General features: G+C 45.4%; 1 protein-coding gene across 1 annotated transcript; it reads right to left on the reverse strand.

Annotated features, from left to right (window-relative positions):
• Positions 1-1,652: 1,652 nt before the first annotated feature.
• Positions 1,653-27,012, reverse strand: LOC135367564 (short stature homeobox protein 2-like). The gene is made up of 4 exons (XM_064600855.1): positions 26,694-27,012; positions 16,061-16,380; positions 7,370-7,427; positions 1,653-3,173 (listed from the first exon to the last, which is right to left on the reverse strand). The coding sequence occupies exons 1-4, from the start codon at positions 27,010-27,012 to the stop codon at positions 2,746-2,748; spliced, it is 1,125 nt and encodes a 374-aa protein (XP_064456925.1). The 3' UTR covers positions 1,653-2,745.

Genomic DNA, 27,012 nt, shown 5'->3' on the forward strand with positions numbered 1-27,012 from the left:
TGGAACTGATTCGACAGAAGCTACAAGGTAGAGAAGTTGAGATGACAGTTCGTCTGCCCTTTAACAAGACCACACGTCAACTTCGAGGAAACGTGTTGAGCGCATGGCCATGCTCGCATATTTGTAAACTGTGTTGTATAGACGAGATTTAACGCTGACCCTTTTGGATGGCGCACTGCTGGCTATGCTAAGTATTTGGACTGTTATGTCAGCCTTTCTTTGGTGACACTCGGTCTCGATCGTGTCAGCATTCACGAATTGCGGCGGAATTTATTTTGGCAGGAAAAGTCAGCCTAGAAAGACGGCATGCCCACGCGGACACGAATTGCTGATGCAGCAATCAACTTGGCGTAATGCAGAGCCAGTGGTCAGATCGTCGCAGACAAACTAGGGTAGCTGGTCTCACGCTGTAATTTGGGGCCACCATATCTATGCTGTTCTTCACCACTACTACCTCTACCACCACCATCATTATCATCATCGAAATGGATTGGCGTTCTTTACCGCTTGACACAAAAACAGCACATTGCAAGAAAAAAGCATGCCATCCACGTCGGCAGTTTTCATTGCTCCTCGGCCGTCGCAATGGGGGAACACCGCGGGCAAAGAGCCAACCCAGTTGTCGATAGTGTAGCCTACGGTAAGTAACTGCAAACGAGCGTTTACTTTGCCGACGAATCCCAAAGAAACTCCGGCTCCTCTATTAATAAGACAAGCTCCGGTGTGCCCCCGGCCGCCATTTAAATTACAAATCCCAGCCCTTGTAATTGAATCAGGCTGATGAGGCCGCTCCGAGCGCCCCCGCATCGAGCAGGCAGCGATGCTAGCGACGCCAGCCGGCAAAGTGATTGTGCAAACGGCCTTATTTGTTGACAAACACGCGCCCAATTACCGGTAAAGGAATTAGTGTAATGCTCGGGAACAACGGGACACGGTGCTCGTTCAACACAATCACGGGATAGGGGGAAGATACTATGCACTCACTGCCCTCTTCGTGACCCCTCTAGCGCTATTTCGAAGGGGGAATGTCATGTTCTGTTGTGTGGCAATTGCACGGGGAAAGTGGAATGCGGGAGTTCATGTCTCGCTGAAGAACGACTGGGTGACCCAGCAGTGGCTGTTCTGTTAGAGTTGCAGGCTTGTGTCTTTCTTCGCAGCTTGTATTCTGATCAGGAAGCGAAGCGAAAGCTTGCGCAAGACAGAAAAAGGAAAGCAAAGAAAATAAAAAACGAATAAATAACGAGCAAGAGTATATTAAAAGGTACATTAAATATATTTTGTGCAGGAAGTCAACAACTGTTGTACACGCACACTTAGAAACTTCATATGATCAATGTGATGAGATAACAAAGGAAGAGAAAGAATAGGATAGAGGAATTTGGGAGTAGGAAGAAGAAGACATATATTTACTTGCCCTCCGATTCGGTATTCCTGATATGACCCTTTCTAAAGCGAGAGACAGGGAAAATTTTGCCAGCTTTACCAACTTAACCTACTTCCTCTTAATGTATATCAGTTCATGAAATAAAGACTTGCCAAAATAACAGATTCCAAGAGTTTTACTACAAGTGAAATGTGGACTCTCGCGGTAAAGAACTCCCTTTCTTACGCTTCTCACCACGGTAAGTGAGCTGGAGCAGTCGACACCAAGTTTCATACTATCTTTAAATCCAATCCATTCCAATCCAATCCACAGAAAGGGTACGCTAAACGTTCATGCGCAAGTCGTATAAGAAAGGCTAGTGCGCTTTGTTGATTTTTCTGGAACCACAATGCTTCGAGGCATGTGTTTTCTTTTATTCTCGTGCGACAAGGACACGGGCGTTTCATAACTTGAATTGCTCCATACAAGCCCGTCTCTTTCCGTGTACGTTGGCTTGAAGCAGGCGAGCCGAGTACAGAAATGTACTTCTACTCGTCAGGTCCCGTATTGCTTGTCGAGAACTGCACAGTAGTCCGATGTCCAGCACGAGATGCAACACTGTCCGGTGCACAACACAGTGAGGAAGCCCAGCTGGGAAGTCCATCAACTTCCATTGCACATTTCAAGCTGTGGAGTAGTGGCGGCAGCAGCAATGACCTGTAAGCTGTTCTATCACCATTGGCGTTATAGGAACTACTCGTACGTCTAGTAATGTATAGCTGAGAAAGCTTAAGCGTAGGAACTACGGTGCTACTGGTAGCTTGTACGTTTGAACCACATTCTTATTTGTACACAGAGGACCCCTCTCTTCACATGTTTGGGTTTTTGATTTCGCGTGGCTTCACCAAACTACTTGACATTCAGTTCTTCTTAGTGTGCAGCTCATAAATTCTCACATAATTCTTTAATTTCATTTTTTTGCTTAAGGTTTTCATTAATTGTGACGATATTGGTGTGAAATGTAAGAACACGATACTCATCAACTAAAATATAACGTGTTACCATGTACCTTTATCGTTCCTAGCTCATCCCGTTCCTTGTTTTGTTGACGTCAAAGTACCAGCATTTTTCATTCCGTGAGAATAAAGTTTTGCACTTAGTGGTCCTTTAACACTGGCGAAGCATTGCGTCTTATTCCCATACTCTAGTCTTCATTATAATAAAACATTACACCTGGTCGCTGCCGGACAACCGCCCCGTATCGTATTTTCTCTCAATTCAATTCTACAAATCGTATCGTTAAAAGCAGACAGGAGAGGATCACAGTCAGTCCCCTGTCTTGTATGATACCTCTCCGTGTCAGTAACAATCACCTCCACCCATCAAAGTCCGAGTGCGGCCGCATGCTTCTGGGCCTTCAGTCTCAAATCCGCGATGCTGCTATTCTTATTGCTGAATCTATCCGGCGACATGAGTGTTGTAAGCCCGAAAGGATTTGCCGCCGAGGGATAGAAGAACAGACCCGACGGTGGCAGCCCCGCGTGGCTGGACGCTGCGGCCGCCGCGGCCACCGCCGAATAGTGCTGTGCGGCAGCCAGGAGTCCCGCCGGGTCCGGGTAGGGCAGGAACGTGGGGCCGGAGGCGGCACCAGTCGAGAAGAGGAGCCGATCCGCCAGACGAGAAGTCGCCGCCGCCGCCGCTGCGGCTGCTGCTGCCGCCGCCGGGGGCGGAGGGGGCGGGGTCGCGCTCACGTTGATGTAAGGGGCAATGCGCGATGACTCGATCGGTGTGCTCGTGCCCAGCATTAGGCCTAGTAGAAAGATTGAAATAGGGAGGGCAGAATGGGAAAGACGTAGTGATTATTCGATCAGGTTGGAAGTGGAGGAGAAGAGAAAGGGGATCGGGAAGACGGAGGAGCCAGAGAGGCTCCCATGCAGGAAAGAATAGGGAGTTTGAGAAAACCATGAGTGCCCTCAGATTCGTTTTCCGTAACGCTATCGGCTATCAGCGTAGCAATAGCTGATTGGCTGATCGCGATACGGAAAGGGAATCTGAGGGTGCTGACGGTTTCCTAAAACTCCCTGTTAGTATACGGACATTGCAGTGATGAAACGACGAATTCTCCCTAATTGTTTTTTTTTTTGGTAACCCTAAAAACATTGTATAATTACGTTATGCGAGCAGCTCATTTCCCCCCAAGATTCCCCGCACAATGTCGAACTGTGGACCTTGCCATGAGGAATAGGGAGACAAAGGTGACAAAACAATGAAAGAGATCGCGGTTATCGGCCTCACAGAGGTGGGAAACGTTATGACTAACTTCTAAGGGAACTGTGCGGACATATGTCTACAGCGTCTGTGAAAAACCAAGGAAAAACCCCAGACAGCACAGCTGGCACCGGGATTCGAACCCGGTTACGTCCCAGTCTCGACGTGACATGGCCATCATGCTAACCACTGAACCACGTGAGCTGGTATTTCTTTTTCTTTCTTTTTTTCAAACTGATTTTAATGTGTCAATGGTATATGCAAGCACGACGATCAATAGCAAAGTTTCGGGGCGCAGAACTACAAGAAAAGAGAGAGCGTTTTACCAACTTCTAAATCTTAATGAAAATCATCGTCACAGTAGTATTGAATTGTCTTAGCGGAAGAATTTTATGCGTATTGAGAGTAACTACTAGGCTCCTCTACCGTTTGTTGCGATACGTATATATGCAAGAATGTCATTCATCATCTCTTCTCGAGCTCGGACCGCCAGGCAGAATGGGTTGTTTATCCAGGGACAAGACGCATTGAAAGCACACGGAAATGTTGCTGGAGACGTCGCCTCAGCTTCACTGTCCGACATTTGCACTCTAAGAAAGAAAGAAGGAAAGAAGGAAAGAAAGAAAGAAGGAAAGAAAGAAAGAAAGGAAAGGAAGAAAGAAGGAAAGAAGGAAAGAAAGAAAGGAAAGAAAGAAAGAAGGAAAGAAAGAAAGAAAAGAAAAGAAGAGAAGACGAAGAAGATGACAAATAGGAAGCTCCGGCGTTTAGCACCTAGATTGCATTTACCCATTTGGGTCTCTCCGTGCCTGTAATTTACTCTCAAGAACTGTAAATAATCCCTAAAGTTTGCAGAATATTACGTGCATTTAATTCCAAGAGCGACTAATTGTTTTAGCAATGCGTCTAGTCCAAAAAAGGAAACTAACAGGCAAAAAATGGGAAATGTCTAGCACTCGCAAGTGAATACGATAAGTATTTAGAGAGATTGAAGCATCCAAATAATTTATTTTACTAAAAAACAAGCTTTCGGACGGAGTCAGTCTTAGTGTGATCACCTGCTCAAGGCCTGACTCCGTCCGAAAGCTTGTTTTGTTTAGTAAAATAAATTATTTGAATGTTTCAATCTCTTTAAATACTTATCCAAAAAAGGACTAAAATTACGCCTTTTAGACAAGCAGACAAAACGTCCAACTGCCTGGAATGGTGCACCTTTTATTATGAAATTAAATTTTTTATCTTTGGCGCACAATTTTTACCAAGCACAAAAAGACATAAAAAAACAAAACAAAATGTGGTCACGTGTCTTCTATTATCGCGTTCCTCTCAAACCAGGACAATAACCTCTGAGGTCTCTGAATGGATATACTGGGCAGCCTTCCCTTTTGTATCGGGTCGTATAGGCTGTTATCAGTACAAAAACGCCCTCTGCAAAAACATGCTAAGCTTTGATGAGTCAACTATCTTCCATTCGCACGAAAATACCCTGTTTCTCTGCCATTTTTCTTTCCGCGTGCACAGCAGTGATGGCGTCGTCCAGAAGTTTGTTGATTTCCATTTGCTTCCTGTCACTCTCGTGCCACACCATACAGTGTTTACTTTCCCCATCTTCGTTCGTGAGTTTGGTCCTGCTTCCGTACAACACTATTTTTAGCGCCGCTGGTACCATTGGGGTGAAGTTAGCGATCGCTATGAAGCTGCTGGGCCTCCTGGGACGGTGGCACTCGGAAGCGGTCATATTTGATTTCGAGAAGGCGTATTTCGAGGGGCAGTTGGATCAAGTCGATCGTCTCGTCACAGACAAGGACGCTAACGTGGCCACTATTGTGGAACTGATTCGACAGAGGCTACAGCAAGGAGAAGTTGAGGTGCCAATTCGTCAGCCCTCTCACAAACCCACACGTCAACTTCGGGCAAGCGTGTTCAAGGTACGGTAATCCGCGCGTTATATTTGTTGACTGCGTTGCGAACGATTTTTAATGGTGGCTGTTTGAGTGGATCATAACGTGTTCTAAACGAAATATTCGGGATGTGAGGCCATCAGTTCTGCCTGGCTTTGGTATCACTCGTGCATGACGCCGTTTTACAAGCATTCATGAATTGCTTTGGTTGAAGAGAGCTCTTGCGTAATGCTGGACAACGTCAACAGGAGTTACACAACAACGTTAGCTACAGTGTTGTACCAACACTACCTAGACGCAAAGCCTGATCGCTCGACGTCCTGACGGTATACGGACGTTTCGGTGCACGGACATCTTGGTACATGAACTTATTGGTAAATGGACATTTCGGTACACGGACGAACACACGTACACGCGCGAACATGTGTGGCGCCCGTCGAGATTGTACACGAGGGTTAAAACCTGTGCGGAATAAGTGATCTTACAGAGGTATTTTTGTAATACCAAGGTATTTGATGAGTCGAAAACACTTACGCTCATTCCTACTTGCAACGTACCAAATGCTATGCATATGAAGGGATACTACGCGGAGAACACTGCGAATAATAGTCTCTGCTCCGAAATTTATTTTTGACACGGCCGTTTCCCTGGAGAAAGGGCACCAATGGACTATCAGGTATGTAACTCAATTCAATAAATGATTAACACAATCATATTTATGAACTAATACGGCTAATTTTCCCGAAGTTGTGTCGTCTTTTAGAAACACTCTACGAAATCTTGCACTAACTGTACTTAATAGGGATGTGGGAATATTAGGATTTTTTCGAATACTTTTTATTCCAATATGGAATACTACATTGGAATTTCGAATTCGTTCTTCGAAACCCAATATATTAGGATAGTTCGAAAGCTGCGCTCATAAGCCCGAAAAAAAAATCGTGCTCCTAGCGTCAGAAATATAACATCAAGCCCGAACCTCAACGACGATCCCGATCGACACCACAATTGAGCAGAGGCATTACACCCGATTTAATAGAGCCTTTGGAAAATGAAAGTTGCTGCTTTCTATAGGCCCGCTACATCAGCCTCGAATCTACATTTCGCAAAAATTCAAATGTACATCCCATTTTCCAGTTGGCCATTCCGTTAATTTACCATGAACGCTAGAACTTCTAATGGCGACGAACTAGCGTGCAAACATTTTCCCTACGCGACAATTCTTGTACCGAGATGTCCGTGCACCGAGATGTCTGTACCAGAATGTCCTGTACCGAAATGCCCTAGAGCCCGTCCTGACTGATACACATTATGTATTTTTGCTTCTTCTGCAGGGAAGCCGCAGTGTCTCCGGAAGCACCTACGTCAAGGCACTGCATTTGGTTCGCGAAATGGACGTGGACGACTGCATGTTGAGACTCTCTTGCGAAGTCGGGGCATCGCCTCGTGCGTATGGCGCATACGGACAGCGCGTCACCAAGTTCATTCAAGATCTGGGTTCACTTGGACGAGATTCCTATCTGTACAACTACAAAAGAGCCTTTGATTCCGGAGACAGATCTGGACCCCGCTCCTGTTCTACGGACTATCCTAACTGCCATTATGATCTGACCGCTCTAGCTTTTCTCATCGAGAATGGAACGACGACTGATGACAACGGTTTCCAGTGACAGACGCGTGCGCTGATGTGGCGGAAGATCTGGTTGTCATAGTGTTTGGTGACATCGTTTACACCAGAATGGCTGATGTGTTTGCTGAGGTGAACTGTATCTGTGGTATTTTGTGTTGATGTCATTTTTTTAGTAGTGGGCTACAGTAAATTTAAGTAGGTTTTACTTACTCTTTTGCATTTGGCTCTCATGCTTTCTGCATTTCGCCCTCCTATTTTGAAACCACACCTGTGAAGGACAAAGAAAGGTTATTAGGACACGACACAGAACCACGGTGTGCATAAAAACGGTGGTCGTTCGACAATATAAACTGCAATAAAAAACGAGCTTCACGCTTACACGCGTGCTTTCTCATCAGGGTTTTTAAAGATATTTGCACCCCGAACACACTTTGCGAAATTCAGGTGCAACCAGATTTCTACTGAGGGAATTCCTGAAGTCCTCAAGCCTCAAGAGTTGCCTCTGTAAGCTCCCAAAGGGGTGAATCATGATACTAGTATCAGCCAAAACAGGTGCGGGAGGAGATCGGCCCGTAAAAACGGGCTTTCGTAGAGCTGGGACACGTGTTGGAATTCCCCCAAGTCATTCCGTGTCCCAGTTCCAAGCGCTTATTGTCTGGTAACCTAAACCCCACTGTAGTGCGAATGGGACAGGAAGTCATAAAACACGGCAATGGCGTGTAGATATCTAGCATCAAAGGCCATGCGTACACTGGCTGAGTTTGGCTGTTGTAACCGTACAACAATAAACATTGCGGTTTCTTGACTGCAATCTCAGAAAATATATCTATTCGATACCCTGAGCTGCCAGTACTCTTGCATCACAATATTAGTCCCATAGTTTTTTTATAGAAAATTCAAATCCAAAATTACGGGCAACACTGTGTCCAAGTTGCCACCAACTGCGCATTGCTCGTCAGGTATGGCGGCAAAACTACATTGCATGCGCATAACACTGGGTCTAAAAGAAAAGAAGTCTGCTACGTAGTCGTCATGTGCCAGCCGGGAATATGTATCGCTGTTGCTAGACTAACTGGGGATTATTTCGCGCCAGATTAAAAGTATTTAGCGTTCCCTGTCACATGTATACCTCGTTATGGTGGGTTTACAAGCAACAAGCTGTTCAACCGCAGACATGACCTGCCTCTCTGCTGTTTTACGGTGCCTTTAAATTCGATGACTTTGGTTTCACCCGGTCCGGAAATCCCCGATGACGTATCAAAAGAAGGAAACACCCGAATTTTTGTGCGAGAATATCACGCGATTTTCATTCAATCCGTGGATTCACATAGAAAGTCCCTGTACTCTATACCTCTTTTCTTACGTCAACCCGTACTACAGAGTGACTTCAGTCACGTGATCGTTTCACTGTGACATTTTGTTTCACCATCTGTGATAATCGTTCAAGCGGAAGCTAACCTGATCGTTGGCGACTTCTTTCGCCAGCTCAAATATATTGTACGTCAAACACAGGGTAGTTTAAAATTCCGTGTGATCGCCGCGAAGCAACTGTGACTATGAGCAGCGTACAGACGTGAACAAATGGAGAGAGGACAACAGGAAGCTGTCGGGAACAGGAAGGGGGTTAGTATGCGTCCTGGGCCGACTTCAGGGGGAACTGTGCCGGAAAACTCAGGGAAAACCTCAGACAGCACAGCCGGTGCGGGGATTCGAACCCGCTTCAACTCCCAACTTGGAAAGCGATAATCCTAACCACTATGCCACGGGAGCTGGTAAAACGTAGGAATGGTTTCATGGCAAATTAAATTTCAGTATGCGTCCTCTCAATTAGTACTTCATCTGGTTGTGTGTCGATAGTTAGAAACGTTAGATGCTTTTCTTTTTTTTTCTTCCTCTATCATGTCTTCCCCTGTTGCAGCGTTTAATTTCAAGCACAGGTCGCCTTAGGAGTTACGATCTTTGAAGTGTTAAAGTTAATCTTTTTTTATCAGCTTGTACAGGATTAGTGCCGTACAGAGTTAAACACAGTAATTAGTATACGTAAAACGGCATGAGCTCAAAGGATCAAACGCCACGCAACAACAACAACAACAACAACGATAAATGATGACGATGAGATGGGGTGTTTCACCGCGGCGGGATCAAACGCCATAGGCGTGAAATGGAAGGCGTTTCCTACGCAATTATCTGGCTTAGGTCGCTTAGCTCGGTCGCTTTTCCTCCGTTCCGACATGAGGGCCGGAAGGATTAAGAAAGCTTCGCAAGTTTTCTGCGTACGCCTTGAAACGTTCGCAGAGGAGTCTCATCACTATACCGAGAGCAATACATGTGGCTTCCCCCAAGTAGAAGAGGCGGCTAAGAGGCCTGGAGTAGCCAGTCTGACTTTGTCGCGTCTTGAATCCCAATTTTTTTTATTTTGCTATCACATCACATCACAGAAGAGGAAAGAGGACAGCTGTGGAGCTGCGCGCAAACAACAGTCCTTTCGCTGTCCCGATTGCATGACGCAAGATGAAAAGCACGACACGTAAGCCTTACATATATTTATTCATCGTACGTCCGCGCGGAAAGAAACGCTCAGCGTTCTCCTCACTGGCACAACGGAACGAAGGCAGCGCAATAAATCAACGATTGCCGTTCAACGAAAACGATTTCGCATCGCGACGCTTAGAGACGATCATAAGCCCTTTACACTGAGTGCTTGATGAATGCGCCAAGACAGGGGCGTAAACCGGACGCAAAATACTCACGCCTCCGCCTCTTTCATCGGCCACTTTATTACGCACAAACGCAATCCCGTTAAATTGCAATTGGGTAATGAATAGATATCGTTGCCGATCCGAGCGAAGAGAGGACGTTATGCAAATGTTCATGTCAGCTTTGAACACAACGGAAAAGGGCGAGCGGAGAGGCGACGTCTAATTGAATTCACCCATTAATGTTATTATTCCGAAGCAGACGACGCTCATGGGGAGAGTGGGCGGGGCATCGATCGAAGCTCGCCTTCTGATTCGCGGAGGCGTCATAAACGCTGCTCTACAAGGCCGTTCTCCTCTCCAATTTCACGATCACGGGTGGTGCCATCTTTGGAGCTCTAAGCGAAATGAAGTAAACTGGGCAGTAAAAAAAAAGGGTGGCCGTCTTTCCGCGCCGCTGTTATGGTGGAAGAGAGGTGACAGAGGAGAGCAATTACGGCGTAGAATGGCCGCTCTGTGTGTGCGAGGATAATGGTTTCGTGGGACGTGTTGATGTGTTAGCTAGTAACGGCTGCGTTTACCGCTGTCCTTCCATCTTTGCGATGTGGGAAATGAGCGAGAGAGGGTTTTCTTGGACGTACGGTAGGCGCGCCTTCCGTGATAAGGAAATATGGTTTGGGGGATTAGTTGTAAAGAAGAAGGCGCAATATGCTCATAGACGAACAGGGGGAAAACAGAAAATATAACGGGGACTTTAAAACTGGGTTAACGAGAGAACTCGGTAGTCAGGTTGCATGGTAACGCCACGAAATTAATTCACGAAAAAAGAACGCGTGCAGCGAGGACATGTCCACCATCGGGGCCCCTACCACATACTAGAAGCGGTATTTTCCATTAATACACAAACGCGCCCAGAAAGATGAATACCTATGCATACGTGACTTGAAGTAGCTGTCTTCTCGCTTGTAGGATCCAAAATTCCTATATATTATTTAACCGGACCTAACCTAACAACGTGCAGCCACTGTACGAAAAAAAATCTGCCAGAAATGTAAAGTTGACTCCTCCTCAATGATATGCTACTTGCAAGAAAGCACGCTTTACAGCCGCCCCACCATGATATTTGCGCTAAGACCGTTTCTGCACTAGAGTGAACAGTATCGGAATAATGGTCAGTGACACTTTTGATCCGGAGCCATTGCCTTGTATTTCCACATAGGCTTACCTCCATAACGCCGCCCTCTCGTGCTTTTTTATGCCACATTTCACAATAAACGCACACGCGCATGCAGGCTAAATGATGGTGATGTGATTGAGAGAGAGAGAGAGAGAAAAAAAAGGGGATGCGAGTCACGACTAAGTCGAACTGGTTACCCCAGGACACTTACACACAGATACTACAAACAGATGAATGAGGTAAAGTGATGAGTGTAAGAATGTCGGAATCGCTGGGACACACACAGCACACATTCAGCGAGTCATAGAATGTCCGTAAGCCCGGTTATATGTAGAAAATCGTCAAGTGCCCTCAGCGCCTTATCGGACGACTCAGGTCCTAACAGTTTCGCGATGTTGAAGGCTCGGGAGTCCACACGAGACAGGCTCGCCTCTAAAACCCTTCGTATCAACGCATTTCCGACACCTGAGAAGGATGTGTTCTACGTCCTCTACAACGCCACACTCACTGCAGTTCGGAGAGTCACGCTTGCCCAGTTTGAAGAGAAGACGTGCGCTGTACGGTACATTGAGCCGTAGCCTATGTAGGACAGTCGTCGTTTGTCGCGTGCAGGAAGGCTAAATGTACACATACTTGCTTGCTTTATGGGTCTTAAGAGTGGTCAGTAATGCGCGTGGCTTGCTACTCTTAAAACGTATGCCTACATACAGGACCCCAGACCTTCGTCATCCTCATTTTTTTTTCTTTATCACATCACCATCACCCGCACCTTCGATGCTATACGGAGCTATATCTCAAATACTCCAAGCAAGCCCACACTTTATATTCCGTTAATCACACGGACGCCTTGTGAAGTCTACGCGCATGGCAGTGCGAACAGGGCTATAGGAGGGAATTATTCTCAACCTCGTTCTGAATAGGGTTACTGCATTGAGACCGCTGGAATAGAAGACTTGAAAGCTCGGTTAGGGGCAACCGGATCAGTCTATCAATTAGAGGGCGATGAAAAGGAGGGAGAACAGATAGGCTCAGCGTACACAGACCCAAGTGGAGAGCACACGGGCTTTTAGGCTGATTAAAAGTTCCCTGTTGGTAATGTGCCTTTTATAGGGAGCTCAATTCGTTGCCTTCATTAACCGGCCCCTGTACTTCGGGGGTTGTGCCGGAGATTTGCGATAAACGGGTCGCTTACGGGCAAGGGCGATATACCCGTGTTGTGGTTGCGGAAATGCCCCTCTTTTCCGGGAGTATATCGCGAGAATTTTATCGCTTGATGGTAATCGTACACAGTGTGCGTGCAGTTACATGACGCAGTTTAACGAATAGAGATTTGGAAAGATACCATTGTACGACGCACTAAATATAATAGCGCAAAGAACCTTAATTAGTTACTAATTTGTTCAGGATAACTATAGTTAATGCAAGTTTCTGTAGGCAACTACATGGATATTCCTGAATCAGTGTTTTCAGGTTGCTTTGTTAAGACACAGAACTGTCTTAACACTTTTGCACTTTCTGCATCTCGACGTGCTCATCAAGCATTCAAAACACGACATACCCCACAAGATACTAAACATGATACACTATACAGGGCACAAGGACTGTCGGAGAGCTTCATTAATTTAGTTAACACACGGAGACAGAGAGAGAGATACATAAATAATAATATCACAACTGAACGTAGAATCTCTGTTTGGTCTGAACTGATGCACTGTTTTGGTGTTGGAATGTAAGGGTTAGTGTTGCAGTGCATGATCGAAATATGACAGACGAAGACTGATTCTACGTGATTATTCAGGATTTCTCAAATGTGCCAAGATGAAAACCTGGATCAGTAACAGCCCTCACTGAGAATTCCCCAGTGCCTTTGTAATTGGTTGTGAGGTCCCACTTGCATCTCTCCAAATAGGATAAAAAAATATTGTAATTCTCGTCTAGTGGCAGCAAGAAGCGCGAAATATTAATAGAGAAGGACATTCTCTGATACGAGTGTTTCGCTTGCACGTTGGAACATGGCGCGGCGAGCCCAAGGTGTGCGGTGGACCTCCAAGCCATGGCTAGCGCCGACAAGAGTTTAACTCCACTATGTCAGCACCCCCTCCGTAACACTTTCCGATAAGGAACTGACTTTTCTGATTTATTTAATTTATTTTATTTTATAAAGTGATAGGGCCGCGAAGCAACTGTGGCTATGAGCGGCGTACGGACGCGGACAGATGGAGAGAGGACAGCAGGAAGGAGTGGGGGGACAAGGGGTATGCGTCCTGGACCGACTTCAGGGGGAACTGTGCCGACCTTCGGCTGGAAAGTCTTCGGAAAACCCCGGGAAAACCTTAGACAGCAGAGCCGGTGACAGGATTCGAACCCGTATCACCTCCCAGTCTTGGCGTGGAAAGCGATCATCCTAGATCATCCTAACCACTATGCCACGGGAGCAGCTCTGACTTTTCTGAGGTTATCGCATCATTTTGCGAGATTGGCATGACAGTACTTGTGTACACTGATGTGACTTGTGTATGTCTATAACAAATTTGTTTGAAGTAGCGCTAGTGGGTTGTCTGCCTGTCAGTCCTTGTCTCTTCGGCGGTCGCTCTCTGGTTACATAATTTTACTACACCCACAGAAATTTATTCCGCAGGAAAGCATTTCAGCACCGCGTAATAAATCAACCGCATCCCATATAGAGGCTGTAAAGCCACTCGCCGTCGGCGTCCGTCTTCTCAGAAGCAAAGGAAAAAAACAAACAAAAAATAAACCCTCCGTTGTCATGCATAGTAAGAAGGTGCGATCAGACAAAGTCGTTTTCCCAAGAAATGTCCGGACGGGAAAATTTGAGTCGCTGCACGAAGTAACTCGATTTGGAAGGGCCCCTCCACACAGCAGAGTTCCCGGCGGTCTGAAAGGGTTCCCGCCCATCGCTGCAACCCACGACACTTAGTTGAAGGGTCCGAGTGATTTGTCTGGCCTTAATTGAAGACGGCCCCTGATGAGTTTCTGCCCTCCTATCTGATTGCAATCAAGCGGACAATGCTATCAGCGGGGACATAATTCGGGCAGACATGAAATAGTGGTTACGCCGCTAATGCTCGCTATTTTGCCGTAAGAGACGGGCTGTGTGGTTCTCTCGTACCGTTGTGCAGGGAAAGCTCGTCGTATTTCCGAGCTAATTTTTTTGTTTGTTTCGCAGCACATTAATGGCATGATGATAGTGATGATGGTAGAAGAAAAAAAAATATGGAGATGTGAGCCCGCTCACTGCGGGACAAGCTACTCCAGATATAGTAGAGGAAAAAAAACGAGAAAAAAAAACGAGAAAAAAAACTTCTAAACAAACGAGAGCTCTGCTATGCTCTTAACGAAGGTGATGAGTAAGCGCTGTGCACCCTGACGATGAATCGCAGACCATTCGCCCAGCACTTTCACGACGTCAACAGCTCCGGAGCGCTTTGCTTTTACAGAGATGACCAATAAAAAAACAAACTATAAAGACTATCGAAACATGGCAGTCGTCGAAAATGCCAGACAGCGGGGAGAATCGAACGCCGCACCTCTTGATCTCGGCACATTGAGGCTGGTCTTGTGTCTCCGTGTCCCAGCCTCAGAATCGTTGCTTTCCGTCAAAAAGACTGCTTTGCTGCTGTGTTCGAAGTGATTCCCTGCGCACGGTTTCTACCCAAGCGGCACAACATCTTGGCCCAATACTGAACCAAGATTGGACCGATATTGGACCGATATTGGACCTATATTGGACCGATATTGGACCGATATTGGACCGATATTGGACCGATATTGGCAATGCAGGCCCAATATTGGTCCAATCTTGGTCCAATATTGGGCCGGCATTGCCAATATTGGTCCAATATTAGGCCAAGATGTAGTGCTGCTTGGATAAGCGCCACACTTATATTACATTTCGCAATCGAGAAGCAGTCACGTTGTGTATATGATCGTGTGTCTCTATAGATCGCGCAAATACAACTAAAAGTGCCAAAAACGCACAAAAAAAGTAACAACAAATAAATCGAGAGAGAAACTGATGTTCTGAGGCTGGAACAATCCAGAGTAATCCAGAGATGTGGGTTCGATCCCTACAGCTGGCTAACCTTTTCAGTGACTTTCATCTTTCATCGTAAATAAATCGTGACCATGAACAAAGAGGAAGATACACAAGCGGACTAACCACAAACGTTTATTCACAGACAAAAATCTCTTAAGATCACGCAGAAATTCTCTCTCCTTGTCCGTTAGGCTAATAACGCGTTGCTGACACAGCCTTCCCTACCCACAGATATGAAATATGCTTCACATATTCTTAAGGATCAAAGAATTTAGCGCGTTTCACACTCTATGGAATGCCAACAGGCCCAGTGCGACGTTTTACGTCACTTGGAACGTCATACGTATACGATCGTCACTTTTCAACACTAAACCAACACTAAACCAACACTAAACCAACACTAAACCAACACTAAACCAACACTAAACCAACACTAAACCAACACTAAACCAACACTAAACCAACTCTTTGCGCGCGTGGCTGGGAAATAGCCCAAATTCAGCGCCAACGATCTTCGTGATGTTCGAATAACATAGCGTAGCATAAGACGAAGTCAGCTGTGAATGACCCCTGTGCTTTTTTTCACCAAAGAATCACCCGTCCTGTCTCGCTCTACCCTCACTACCGAGTACGCGCCTACTACACCACGCAACAGTCTTCGTTGTGCAATCTGTTTTCTGTTAACGTAACGATATATGTTACACAAACTCATAAACAATACAGCCACAGTCGTACGCTCTGTTTGAAGCTCACTCTGGCCCCATAAGAGCTGCTGGAAGATGGTCTAGTGCGCCCTTGAGTTTAGGGAACGGCAAGGGAAGAAAAAGGAAGGCAACGGAAGGGAAAAAAGGAAGGTGTCGAGGCAGAGTGTGCTTCGAGAAACGAAGACAGGGGCCCTCGTAGCGTACTATATAGGCTCTAGGGGATCTCCGAGGTACGAACTGGAATTCGACTAAACCAAGTGTCCTCACCTGTACTCGTGCTTCAGACAATCCGAGCCTCTGCGAAAGCTCTTCCCTCATGAAGGCGTCAGGGTAGTGGGTCTCGTCGAACAAGCGTTCCAGTTCGTTCAACTGGTCCAGTGTGAAATTTGTTCGGGATCGCCTTTGCTTCACCTTGTTGCTGCTGCTGGATATCCCTCCGTTTTCTTCCCTGGGAGTCTCAGAAGGCGACAGGGTCTCGGACTTGACCTCTAGCCTTCCGCAGGACGGTGGCCGTTGGAGATGAGGTGGAGATCCGTCCTTTCGGAGGAGTTTAGCTCTGCTGATCGTGTCAGGCTCGGGTGAAGCGACTGGAAAGGAACAAGTATAGATTGAAGAGGTCATCACGTCATAGATAGGGCTTGCGGACAGCTCCTGGCTCTTTATGTAATATAATGATTTCTTGTGTTGTTCGAAAATAAAACACAGTGCAAGAAGGCGGAGAGCATGTTGGTGGTCAATGAACATGAAGGTACGTGGCGTCAAACTGCGTAGGAAGCGCAATGGTCGAAATACCCACATCTGAACGATAATTAATTAAAAAATAACCACCAATTATTTTCAACTACTTTCAGCGCCAATATGCCTCCTAGGGACAAGGCTTTAATATATGTTTGAAAGAAAAAAATTGGAGAGGTCGACCGGACCACCAGGCCTGATCCGGCGTGAAATCACCCACCACTGCTATTCCTACGAACAGGACACGAACTGCATCCATTGTTATCTGTAGCGAAAGGCTGACGAGAGGAGTGATGAGCGAAATGACGTGACACTTGGTCACTGTTTACCACTTCTAGCACCCACCAGTGTTACTAGGCAGAGGACGCACGACCAGTGAGGGGGAGCGGGGGATATGTTTATTAAAGATAAAGGGGGAAATGTCAGACCAGTGGTGTATCCAGAATCCCAAGCACGGAGGGGTGTTGCAAAAAATGGGGGCGGGGGTCATTATTATAGTGACGTCATTACAGCTCGACATATCATTACCGACATGTGTCTAAAGCTGAAATCACGAGGGCACCCCCTGTAGGCGGTACACAGGTGAAAAAGTTAGGGGTGTGTCACTGAACATTTGGGGGTGTTGGGATGTGTGGGGTGGGTCTGGATAAATCACTGCGCACCACTATGACGACTATGACGCATGCACAAAGGGCAGCATATAACGTTGACGTTGCTACAGTCTTTGAGTAATCTCTGGGCCAATGAAACCTATAGATTGCGTGAGCAGGGTTAACGTACAGCCGCGAACGCAAGGCAGGTAGACTTCGCACACGGCTATACCAGAGACTGACTTCGCCCTGTAAGACGTCCTCCGGCTGCAGTAACAACAAGTATTCATGAGAAGTGAAGCACCGGAATACTTTCGTGTAATTTAACGTGTTAATCGTTTCTCTGTATATCTGCCGATTAACCTATAATTAATATACAAGTCTTAGTTATTTGCGTTCCATTGCACGTATTTTGGCACATGTTTCATACAAGAGTGAGCTATTTTATGTCATTTCATGCGCTTGTTGTCTCTCTTCTGCTTAGTCACTCATCACGCGAAAAAAAAAAGGTTTGATCTGGTGGAAGCAAAAATAATTTCATAGTTAACTATGTTAATCACACAATCTTTATAACGTGTAATGTGGTTTCTTCCCGTTCCAGAATTCAGTGGTGACACACAGAGTATTATCCCCCGATAGCTTGCAGTGTCGGAGGCAATACTGTGGTTTCCTAAGAAAAATGGGGAAGTGCTGGGGACAAGCGACGCGTAACATCGGGTCTAAGGGGACAAATTAAATTAGGCCTTTGGGAGTAATGAGAAAAAGCCGGAACCCTCTATAGCGAGAAACGTTTCGTGTTCGAAGGGATTTAGAGAAAATTTAGTGGCAAAAGCGACGGGGTGAATAACATTGCAAGTCACAGACGTGGTACGTACTAGTATATGTAGGCATAGATAATTTAATGAGCCATCGTGTTTTCGAAAATCAGCTGCAGAGGCTGAGAGCCGTAATTTTTTCGGCATTTTGTACGATGTACTTTCGGTCGTCAAAAAAAAAAAAAAAAGAAAATGAAGGAAACATATGCGAAGCACATGTGTTATCCTAAAATCAGCCAATCAAGAATGTCATATGCTTATCCTATACAAGTACAAATACGCATAAATACGTAACTAATATATGATGCATACATTTATCAGCTACTGAAGTTAATTTATATAGAGTAAATCCTCGTTATAACGAATTAAATAGTACATTGTCCCTGTTAATAACGCACAGGGTGTCCCAGAAAACGTGTAATTGAATTATAATAAAATAACTACACAAACTAGAATCATGCGGTCAACGGCATTTGTTCTTGCTGCGTTTTTGCCACCTCCTCATGTCAATGTGTTGTAACGCGAGTTAATTATGTAAATTTTTGCGAACTGGTCACTTTTTCCCCCACCAATGTGAACAGAGTGCCGGATTTACTCATAATTGACAGGGTTATTGAGGAGCTATCGTATCGGAAAAATAGCCAAAAATCATGCTCTGCAGAGCAGGCATCAGGAGGTGGCAAAATCCTAGCAAGAACAATTGCCGTTGGCCGCATGATTCTAGGTGGCGTAGTTTTTTAAAATTAAAATTCAATGAGACGTTTTCTGGGACACCCAATACAACATCTATATATACAATAATATATACTCTGTTGCGTCATAACGAAGCCAATGAAAAAAAAAGTCGTTGTAAACGGGTACGTTGTTTCCCTACATGTTTGCCTATCAGCAGGCGTACCCTCCGAGTGTGTAACGTGTAATGTATAATATGGTGTTGTGTTGTAATACATTGTAACGCTCAATGCATTATAGGGTATAGCATTTCTTTGTGTGACTTTACATACACAACTTGAAATGGAATGTAGCCTCCGTGCAATGCCACTTGGCCCTTGAGGTATTGCACGCATCGTTCCTAATGACCAGCACTCATTCGACCAAAAGACAGACGGTCGACAAGATTCAATGAAACTTTCGAGACGCCTTCTGCAGATTTTTTCTCGCCATTCTCAGAAAAACCTAGGACGGCGCTGAGCGCACGGCGGCCATCAAAGTTTCATGCAACCGTCCCCTCTTAATCGTGTTATGTAGAGGCGAAACAGCTTCTGCCCGTCTTTCCTGAGCCCCTTGGCCAAAGTGAACGCCCCATCACGCACGTTGTATGGACCCGCACGTGAGATAATGTCAGTCACAAACCCACAGTGAGTGAAGTGTACTGGGCCCATTCATCCCGTTTGCTAGCCCTGTACCGCCTTATTTACTATCAGGGCGAGGAGGAATTTTATCACCTTCAGGCGGTTCCCCGTTAAAACTGATGTAGTGTTACTCGCGGTATATAAGAACATAATGGCATAGAGAACGGCGAATGAGTAATATGTATTAACGGCACAGGACACTGCGCATGACGTGTAAAAAAAGTCTACTCTACGCATGGAGAAAATTATTTTCCTGTAAAGTGTGAGGCCAATCGTGCTTACGGGTATTGAGATGTAAAGAACTCGTGTCAAACGTACGCGAAGTAATTATGTCTGCAAAAGTTTTCCAACTTTCAACAAGTCTAAAATTAGCAAAGTACAAGCATTATTCTCGCTTTCGCTTCCCCTCATCATCATCATCATCAGTGTATTTGTTAACACTCTCTCTCGCGCTGTTTTTTAGTTCGAGGAAGAGAATGAGCATGCGTTACTTAACTCCCTTTACGACAACACGGGCTTCTCGGTGATTTGACATGAAAGTATTTGAAGAAAAAAAAAAAACGCGAGAACTGGCCCACTATAAAAAAACAAAAAAAAAAACAACGAATTAATATTAGTCCGTTTCGGGGTAAAATGTCCTGACACCACCATTAGTCTCTCTCGGGACTAAACGCATGAAAATTTAGGAAGCGATTTGCGATGCACAGGGGTAAATTAAATTTCAGGGTCAGGGACTAAAATACGAAGCAATATGTCATTCTAATGGACTAGAAGCTGTAAGTACTGCACAACTTACACATTTTCTTTATAGACTGTCAATTACGTTGTACCATGAACTACACGATTAGAGTTCCCCAGTGCAGCTTCATCTTCAAAGCCAATGGTGGTGGTGGTGGTGCTGGTGAAATGGCTCGCCGTTGTCGGCCTCACAGAGGTGGGCAACGTCACGACTGACGCCCTGGGGGAATGTGCGTCCTGGGCCGACTTCTAAGGGAACTGTGCCGACATATGTCTGAAAGCGTCCGAGGAAAACCCAGGAAAAACCCCAGACAGCACAGCCGGCACCGGGATTCGAAGTCTGGCACCAATCAATCAGCAACCTGATCAGAAACAACAGGCAATTACCTAATCACTGTGCGGAAAAAGGAAGAAAATTGCGGAGCCATTCCCCCCTACTACTCCCCCCTCCCCTGATTACTCCCATTTTAGTCTCCTGATCCCGAAATTTGCTCCCGAGCATTGCAAATACAAGTTTCCAAACTTCGCGTAAACTTCCGAGTACATTTAGTTCCCGAAATGGTCTAGTAGTTGTAGCAAAAAAAATACTCTTTTTTTTTTGTTAGAGTGTACGTGGTCCTATCCACTTAATGCATCGCGTAAAAAAGACATCTCGTAGTCGGTTCTTATTACCAGAAAGAACGTTGTAGTTTGCGGAGGTTGTGTGTGCTCCATGATTTTTCACGTAGCGCCCATATTGTTTCCGCCGTCCACCTGGGCCTTATACGAGCTTCAGATTGAATTACTCGGTCCAGATCGTAAAGGCAAAATATTATAGACAGTATTTCGGCCGAATTATCACGTTAGCGGCGTTAGGAGGTGTGATGTCAGAATGAATGTGTTATGGGGCTGCGCCCTGCATTATTGATTCCTATGGGAAGTGAAGGAGCAGAAAAAACGGGACGTTGTAGACCAGTATGGGCAATGACGTTATGGTTTCCAGTCCCTGGGTAGTCATAAATGTGCGCTAGAATGGGGTTAGCAGTCCGTACGTTGTGGTACCGGTGGCTAGCTATGTGTAATCTATGGGGTGTACGATTGCACCCTTTCGGGACTTACTGCGCCATTCACTGTGGACAGAAGGTCGTGCAGCAAAAGTAGGCGCTTGCCGTGCTACATGCAGGTATGGTGAAGTATGGTATGGTAGGTGAACTATGGTATGAATGCTATGGTATGGTATGAACTATGGTAGGTATGGTATGGTATGGTATGAACTATGGTATGGTAGGTTCACCATGATGCAGGTCTGAATAGTTTATCGAAGAAGAAAAAAAGTGGCTGTGTGCCCTTGGGCATCACGTGAAAGCCGTTTAAATGCGATGCGTTTAATGGCGACGGTCATCGTCGCCGGTAGGTTTTTGGTCACGTGGTCATTGTCACGTGGTCCAGTATGATTATTAGAACCCGCGGGAGTTCATGCAAAACGCATATTTTTTGTATGCGTTCTAACGGACATTCTGACGTTTCTCCACACATTACCAATCGCAACGACACATATCTACTATGTTTTGTGTTTCATATAGTTGCATATTTCGGCATATTTCCTCTTGGTCGTCATATCATATGACGGTTGCATATTATAGGTCATATTTTGGCGCCATTTGGTTGCATATTACGTCACATTTTAGCACCATTTTGACCGTTTTTTTTAAACGTTTGCCGTTCGCTTCGTTTTGCCACTGCTCACGTTATCTTACAAGGGGGAGGGGGGTCATCGCCGGAAAACCCGTGTTCCAGCTACACAACAAAGATACTACGCTGCTTTGGGGCTGCTTCGTGCGCCGCAATCAGTGGATTCGTCTAGCACAACTATCACCCAGAACTAACTTCTGAAAAACAGACCGGGCGACCAGTAGTCAGCGTGTTCAAGTTGTACTTGATACAAATAAGGGAATCAAAGTATTGTGAACTTACGTTCCAACTGCCCCATTCATCATCTCAAAATAAAGCTGTGGTTTATGTTTCCAACTGCCAACGAGGAATGTGCATTTTTATCTGTAGAAGCGTTCCTTTTAGATAATTTTGCTTTTTTTAACAGTTCCGAGGTACGCCAAAGCTTCTGGAAGCAACATTCATATTTTGTGTATATGCACACGTTTCGCGCCGCATATCTGCACTGTGGAAGATTTTTGTGCACAAAGTCCCAGGCCCTAAATGATAATCAATACCAATATGCGTACACCATTTTAACAATCTGATTCGTGACTGATACGAAGCGCGTGCGAGCATCATGTTCTGCGGCTTACCGTATAGGGACTGTGCCAGAAAATCTGGTTGTGAAGGTACCTAAAATAGCTTGACATTTCTGTCTCGTCGTTCGTAGTACGTTAGGGGGAAATGGAAAAGACACGATAAAAACAGCAGTGTCCATCAAACTAGACATAGCTTCGTGGAATAAATACAGACGAGAAGCAAATGGTCGATGAAACATTCGAAACACTGGAGTGACAACACATATTTTATGCGTCTCGACGACTTTATGTCACTTACGATGTTCTTAGCAATCGTTATTAAGAAAGGCACAAAGTGCTTCGACACGCAGCAAGTACAAAAAAAAAAAAAGAAGAAATCAGATCGTTCGACACTACTTTGCATAACCCATTGTGATGGCGACGTCTGTAGAAAAGGGCCACGAAAGTCAACCCTTGTACGCCTTGTCAAATCTTCGACTCATGTGATTCTTGCCTGCCATCAGCACTTCTATCACTTGGGAAGAGTTGAAGTACTACATCGAATAGCATCGAATGCCAGGTACGCTTTTGTGCACTAGAGCATCGACAGACGTGCATCGAAGAAGCAGCGTGAACGGAATTCGTCCGCTGAAGTGCAACACACGTTGACACGCATTCCGCTCGTGAAGGTCCTGGGTTATAGGATCGAACAATGTTCAGGTTTTCGCACACGCACACCTATGTGTCTGTGCTTTGTTTTTGGAGGTAGCAGAGCCCTAGAATAGCCGTGGTCTGCGATGTGGTTTCGTATCCTCATACTGTAAGAAAAGTAAAAGCGTAACCAACTAGTACCTAGCGCTCTTTCCAGATACGTTTATGTTGCTTGGGATACGCTTGTAAAACGTAAAGTTAGCTGTTCTGAAGTGTAAGGTATATTTTAAGGCCTAACGCTGGAACGAAGAGCAGGATACACATGCTCCTGGCATTAAACTGGTATGGAAAGATTTTTGCTTAGAAAGGATGTAACAATTTCGCCAGCATGTTTTAGTATTTCAGTGCCACGTTTTGCAATTTGAGCGTTTCATTTTTGGTCATTTTTCTGTACTTCCGTAAGGTCCCTAGAAATATGGATTTTGAAAAACAGTAATGTGTTACATCCTTTAAATGTGAAGTTCGAAAAGCTGTCGAAGACGACGCACTATGCGAAAGTAGGTACCGAAATTCAATTCAAAGTTCGTCCCATAGAAAGCACATTCGTCCGTGAACAAGAAAAATGCCATCCGCGAAAAGATGCTCCGCTTGGCGTATATGCGAACATGCTGTGTACTAAAAAACAGGCAATCTACTTTTATGTAATCACTAATGGGTGTAGACTATTAGAGCACCTGAATACTCTAACGAGTACCATGCATAAGTAACGAGAAAAAAATAATTTTCTTCTCGTTCTGATAGAAGGCATGTATGTACATGCACTTGTGCGCAAGCACCAGTAAAAATCATCCGAGGCCAACTAAGTAGTTCGTTACGCGCAAAACTCCGCTTGAGTTAGTGGCGCCACGTAGCGACAGCTTAAAAACCTTCTTAACGCAATTAACGTAATGCAATTAAGGCACCACAACGAGCGCGTGACGTGTTTTCTAATTATGCTTTTTTCCTGTGCATGCTAATCTGCCCCGTGAAAAAGACGGAGAACGAAAAGGCATCTTGTTCTTGCTCGCGTTGACAGAATCCTCCGTAAAGAGCCCAGCACCAACTGGTTGATGAATGATGTGACGGAACGGGACGCAATTAGGGCACTTTGGGTGCACGCCATCTATGAGAGATCACTCTTTCACGATCGTTTCTTAGCATCCAACTAATAGCCTTGTGGTTGGCTGTTTCATAAGAGAGAGAGCGAGAGAGAGAGAGAGAGAGAGAGATTGAGAGGAAAAAAACGTGCTTCTCGGCAGAGCATTTGTTTTAGGGAGGACTGGTGATGATATCTATGAGTATGCGTCGCACTTTTTTTTTGCACTGCAAAACAAGTGCTATAGCATATATTTACATAGCAAATGCTATGGCACTGTTGCATAGTAAAGTGCTCTAGCATAGTTGCATAGCGAATGCTATAGCATTGTTGCATAGCAAATGCGTCAGCATAGCTGCAGAGCAAAATGCTGTTGGATATTTGCACGGCAGAGTGCTATAGCATAGATGCATAGTAAATGCTATAGGGTAGGGTAGTGTACTGCTCGTGAATTACCCCGTCTTATAGTCACGATTTATCTCTGTTGCTGTAGGATGGTCGCATGGCGAAATGCTATCGCATAGCTGCATGGAAAAGTGCTATATCATAGACGCGGAGCAAAGTGCTATAGCATACAACGTGAACATAGCATAGTTTCATGCCAAAGTGGTGTAGCACAGTTTGAAGTCAAAGTGCTACAGCATATAGTTGCATGCCAAAATGCCGTAGCATAGTTTCAAGCCAAAGTGCTACGGCATATAGTTTCAAGCCAAAGTGCTACGGTATATAGTTTCAAGCCAAAGTGCTACGGCATATAGTTTCATGCCAAAGTGCTATAATATAGTTTCATAGCAAAGTACTATAGCATAGTTGCAGAGCAAAGTGCTGTACAATTGGTGCATAGCAAATGCTATAACATTGTTGTATGGTAAAGAACATTCACATAGTTTCGTGGCAAAGTACTATAGCACAGTTTCAAGTAAAAGTGCTACAGCATATAGTTTCATGCCAAAGTGCTATAGCATAGTTTTATGGCAAAGTGCTATAGCATTGTTGCATAGCAAACTGTAGCATTGTTGCATGATAACGTATTGCACAGTTCCGTGCATGTTGTTGCATATCGAAATGCTAAGTGCACAGACTTCATACCAAACCTTAATTCCAAACCTTCATACCAAGTCTTAAATTAAATTATCAATACGAAAATGTTTCGTCTTTTCGTCGCGCTAACATGCTATAGGTGCATACGACATTCAGGAATGGCTGAATGACATTAGTCGAAACTACACATCCCCATTTTTTTTTCTTAACGGATTTGCGGCGCTGGAGGTTGCCGCGCGGATGAACGATCTCCTCAATCTGTAGCTCTGATGTTCCAGGATGCTGCATTGCTTTCTGGAGTTCTCGTCTGGCGTCAGATATAGCCGGACACACCATTATAATGCCCTGAGCTTTCTGAAGGCAGTGGACCCACACGGTCGGTTGTAGTGCGGGAAACTGTAGAACCAGACGTGTGACCTTCCCCTTCCCCCTTTTCCCCCTTCCCAGAGCAACGTGCCGCCAACCTAGGCAGGCAGACCGCTCGAATCCCAACGTCACCCCCCATTTTTTTCTTCATCACATCACCACCACCACCACCATCACCACCGGTTCTAGGCGACCAGGAAGTAATGTTGCGACGTATTTACAGATCACTATTAGTCCCTGTCCAAAGGCCAAAACTGACATTGTTTTGCCTTTTCGGCAAAGTAAGGTTAGAGATGGGTCCTCGTGTGCGGCACGAGCGATGCTTCATGAAATATATTCATGGAAACGTAGGTAGCTTTAACACAATGTGCCGACACCTAGTATATGCGTCACCAAGAAGGTCCTACTTAATTCATGCATGGAGCAACGACAACAACAACACTAAATGATGACGATGAGATGGGGTGGTTCTCCGCGGTGGTGCGGTACCCTACCTCATTGCACGTGGAACATTATGTGAAGATGATGAAGGAAGGATGAAAATACAAGAAAGAATTAAAGCGTGGAGTTTATTGCGGTATGTCTGGTTTATTGGTGGCGTCTTATTGCCGAGCTATATAAACGAGAACTATGTCTGGGTGCAGCGAAACGTGTGGAAGATACCGGATTTCTTTTCTTTAGTGTTCGTTTCTCGCAGCTTTATTTCACATGTGTTCTTGTAAATTGTGCATAAGTATCTCGGTCGTTCGGCGTACGTACCTGGAGCAAAGTGGTTGGCAGGTGGAGTTATTGATGAGGTTCCATAAAGTATTCTGCGGTAAAAAAAACAACGTTGCCCACATTCCTCAAAATTTAGGGACAACTAAAGTGTAGGTGTCACGGTGGAAATACCTGTGTGTATTTGTAGTCGAAATGTTTGTTCGTAACAAAGCTGCCCGTGTACTCCACCAGACACCGTGGGAAAAATCTCGGCACAGCGCTCTGTGAAGTCGGCCCAAAGCGTATGATCCCTCCGAGCAATATGGCAAACGCAGGCAGGCGGGTCTCTTGGCAGCAACATGTCACCGAGAGTTTTCTTTTCTTTCTTTTTTTTTTAAGAAGGCGACAGGATTGAGGACTGTTCTGTTGTCGTCTTAAGAAGAATCTCATGTACCTTGATGTGCGAACGACCCTAAGGTTCACCTCTGAACAGCCCTGTACATATTTCCCTGAACATTCCCTGGCTGTGTACATATTTCCCATTACGCTGCACTGCACTCCAACCTACCTGAACTTCCCCTGGACGTTTCGCCATCGTCCTCCTCCTTGTCCAGCTCGGCGTCACTGGACGATCGCCGACGAGACACATCTAGTGGAACCGGCGACGTCCTCGCAGTCGGAGATTCCACTCGAGGTCTTTCTTTCGAAGCAGGGGTTGCCAGATTCTGTGCCGTGAACGATAAACTCTTGGCCGAAGGTGTCTTTGCCGTCACAGCAGATTGTCCCACAGGAGGAAGCACTAACGGAATAGGAGTCACGGGAACTGTCGTTGCGAGGGCACGATCCAGCGTGAAGGATTTCGAGACAAACTCAGTTAGCTGCTCCAT

The sequence above is a fragment of the Ornithodoros turicata genome, chromosome 8 (assembly GCF_037126465.1).
Source record: "Ornithodoros turicata isolate Travis chromosome 8, ASM3712646v1, whole genome shotgun sequence".
Classification (NCBI taxonomy): domain Eukaryota; kingdom Metazoa; phylum Arthropoda; class Arachnida; order Ixodida; family Argasidae; genus Ornithodoros; species Ornithodoros turicata.

Excerpts from the sequence above, each read along its gene's own strand:
- LOC135367564 (XM_064600855.1), bottom strand. The coding sequence starts at position 27,012 with ATGGAGCAGCTAACTGAGTTTGTCTCGAAATCCTTCACGCTGGATCGT. Across the intron at positions 16,381-26,693 it reads AACGTCCAGGGGAAGTTCAG|TCGCTTCACCCGAGCCTGAC; the intron begins GTAGGTTGGAGT and ends GTTCCTTTCCAG. Across the intron at positions 7,428-16,060 it reads TGTCTGAAGCACGAGTACAG|GTGTGGTTTCAAAATAGGAG; the intron begins GTGAGGACACTT and ends TGTCCTTCACAG.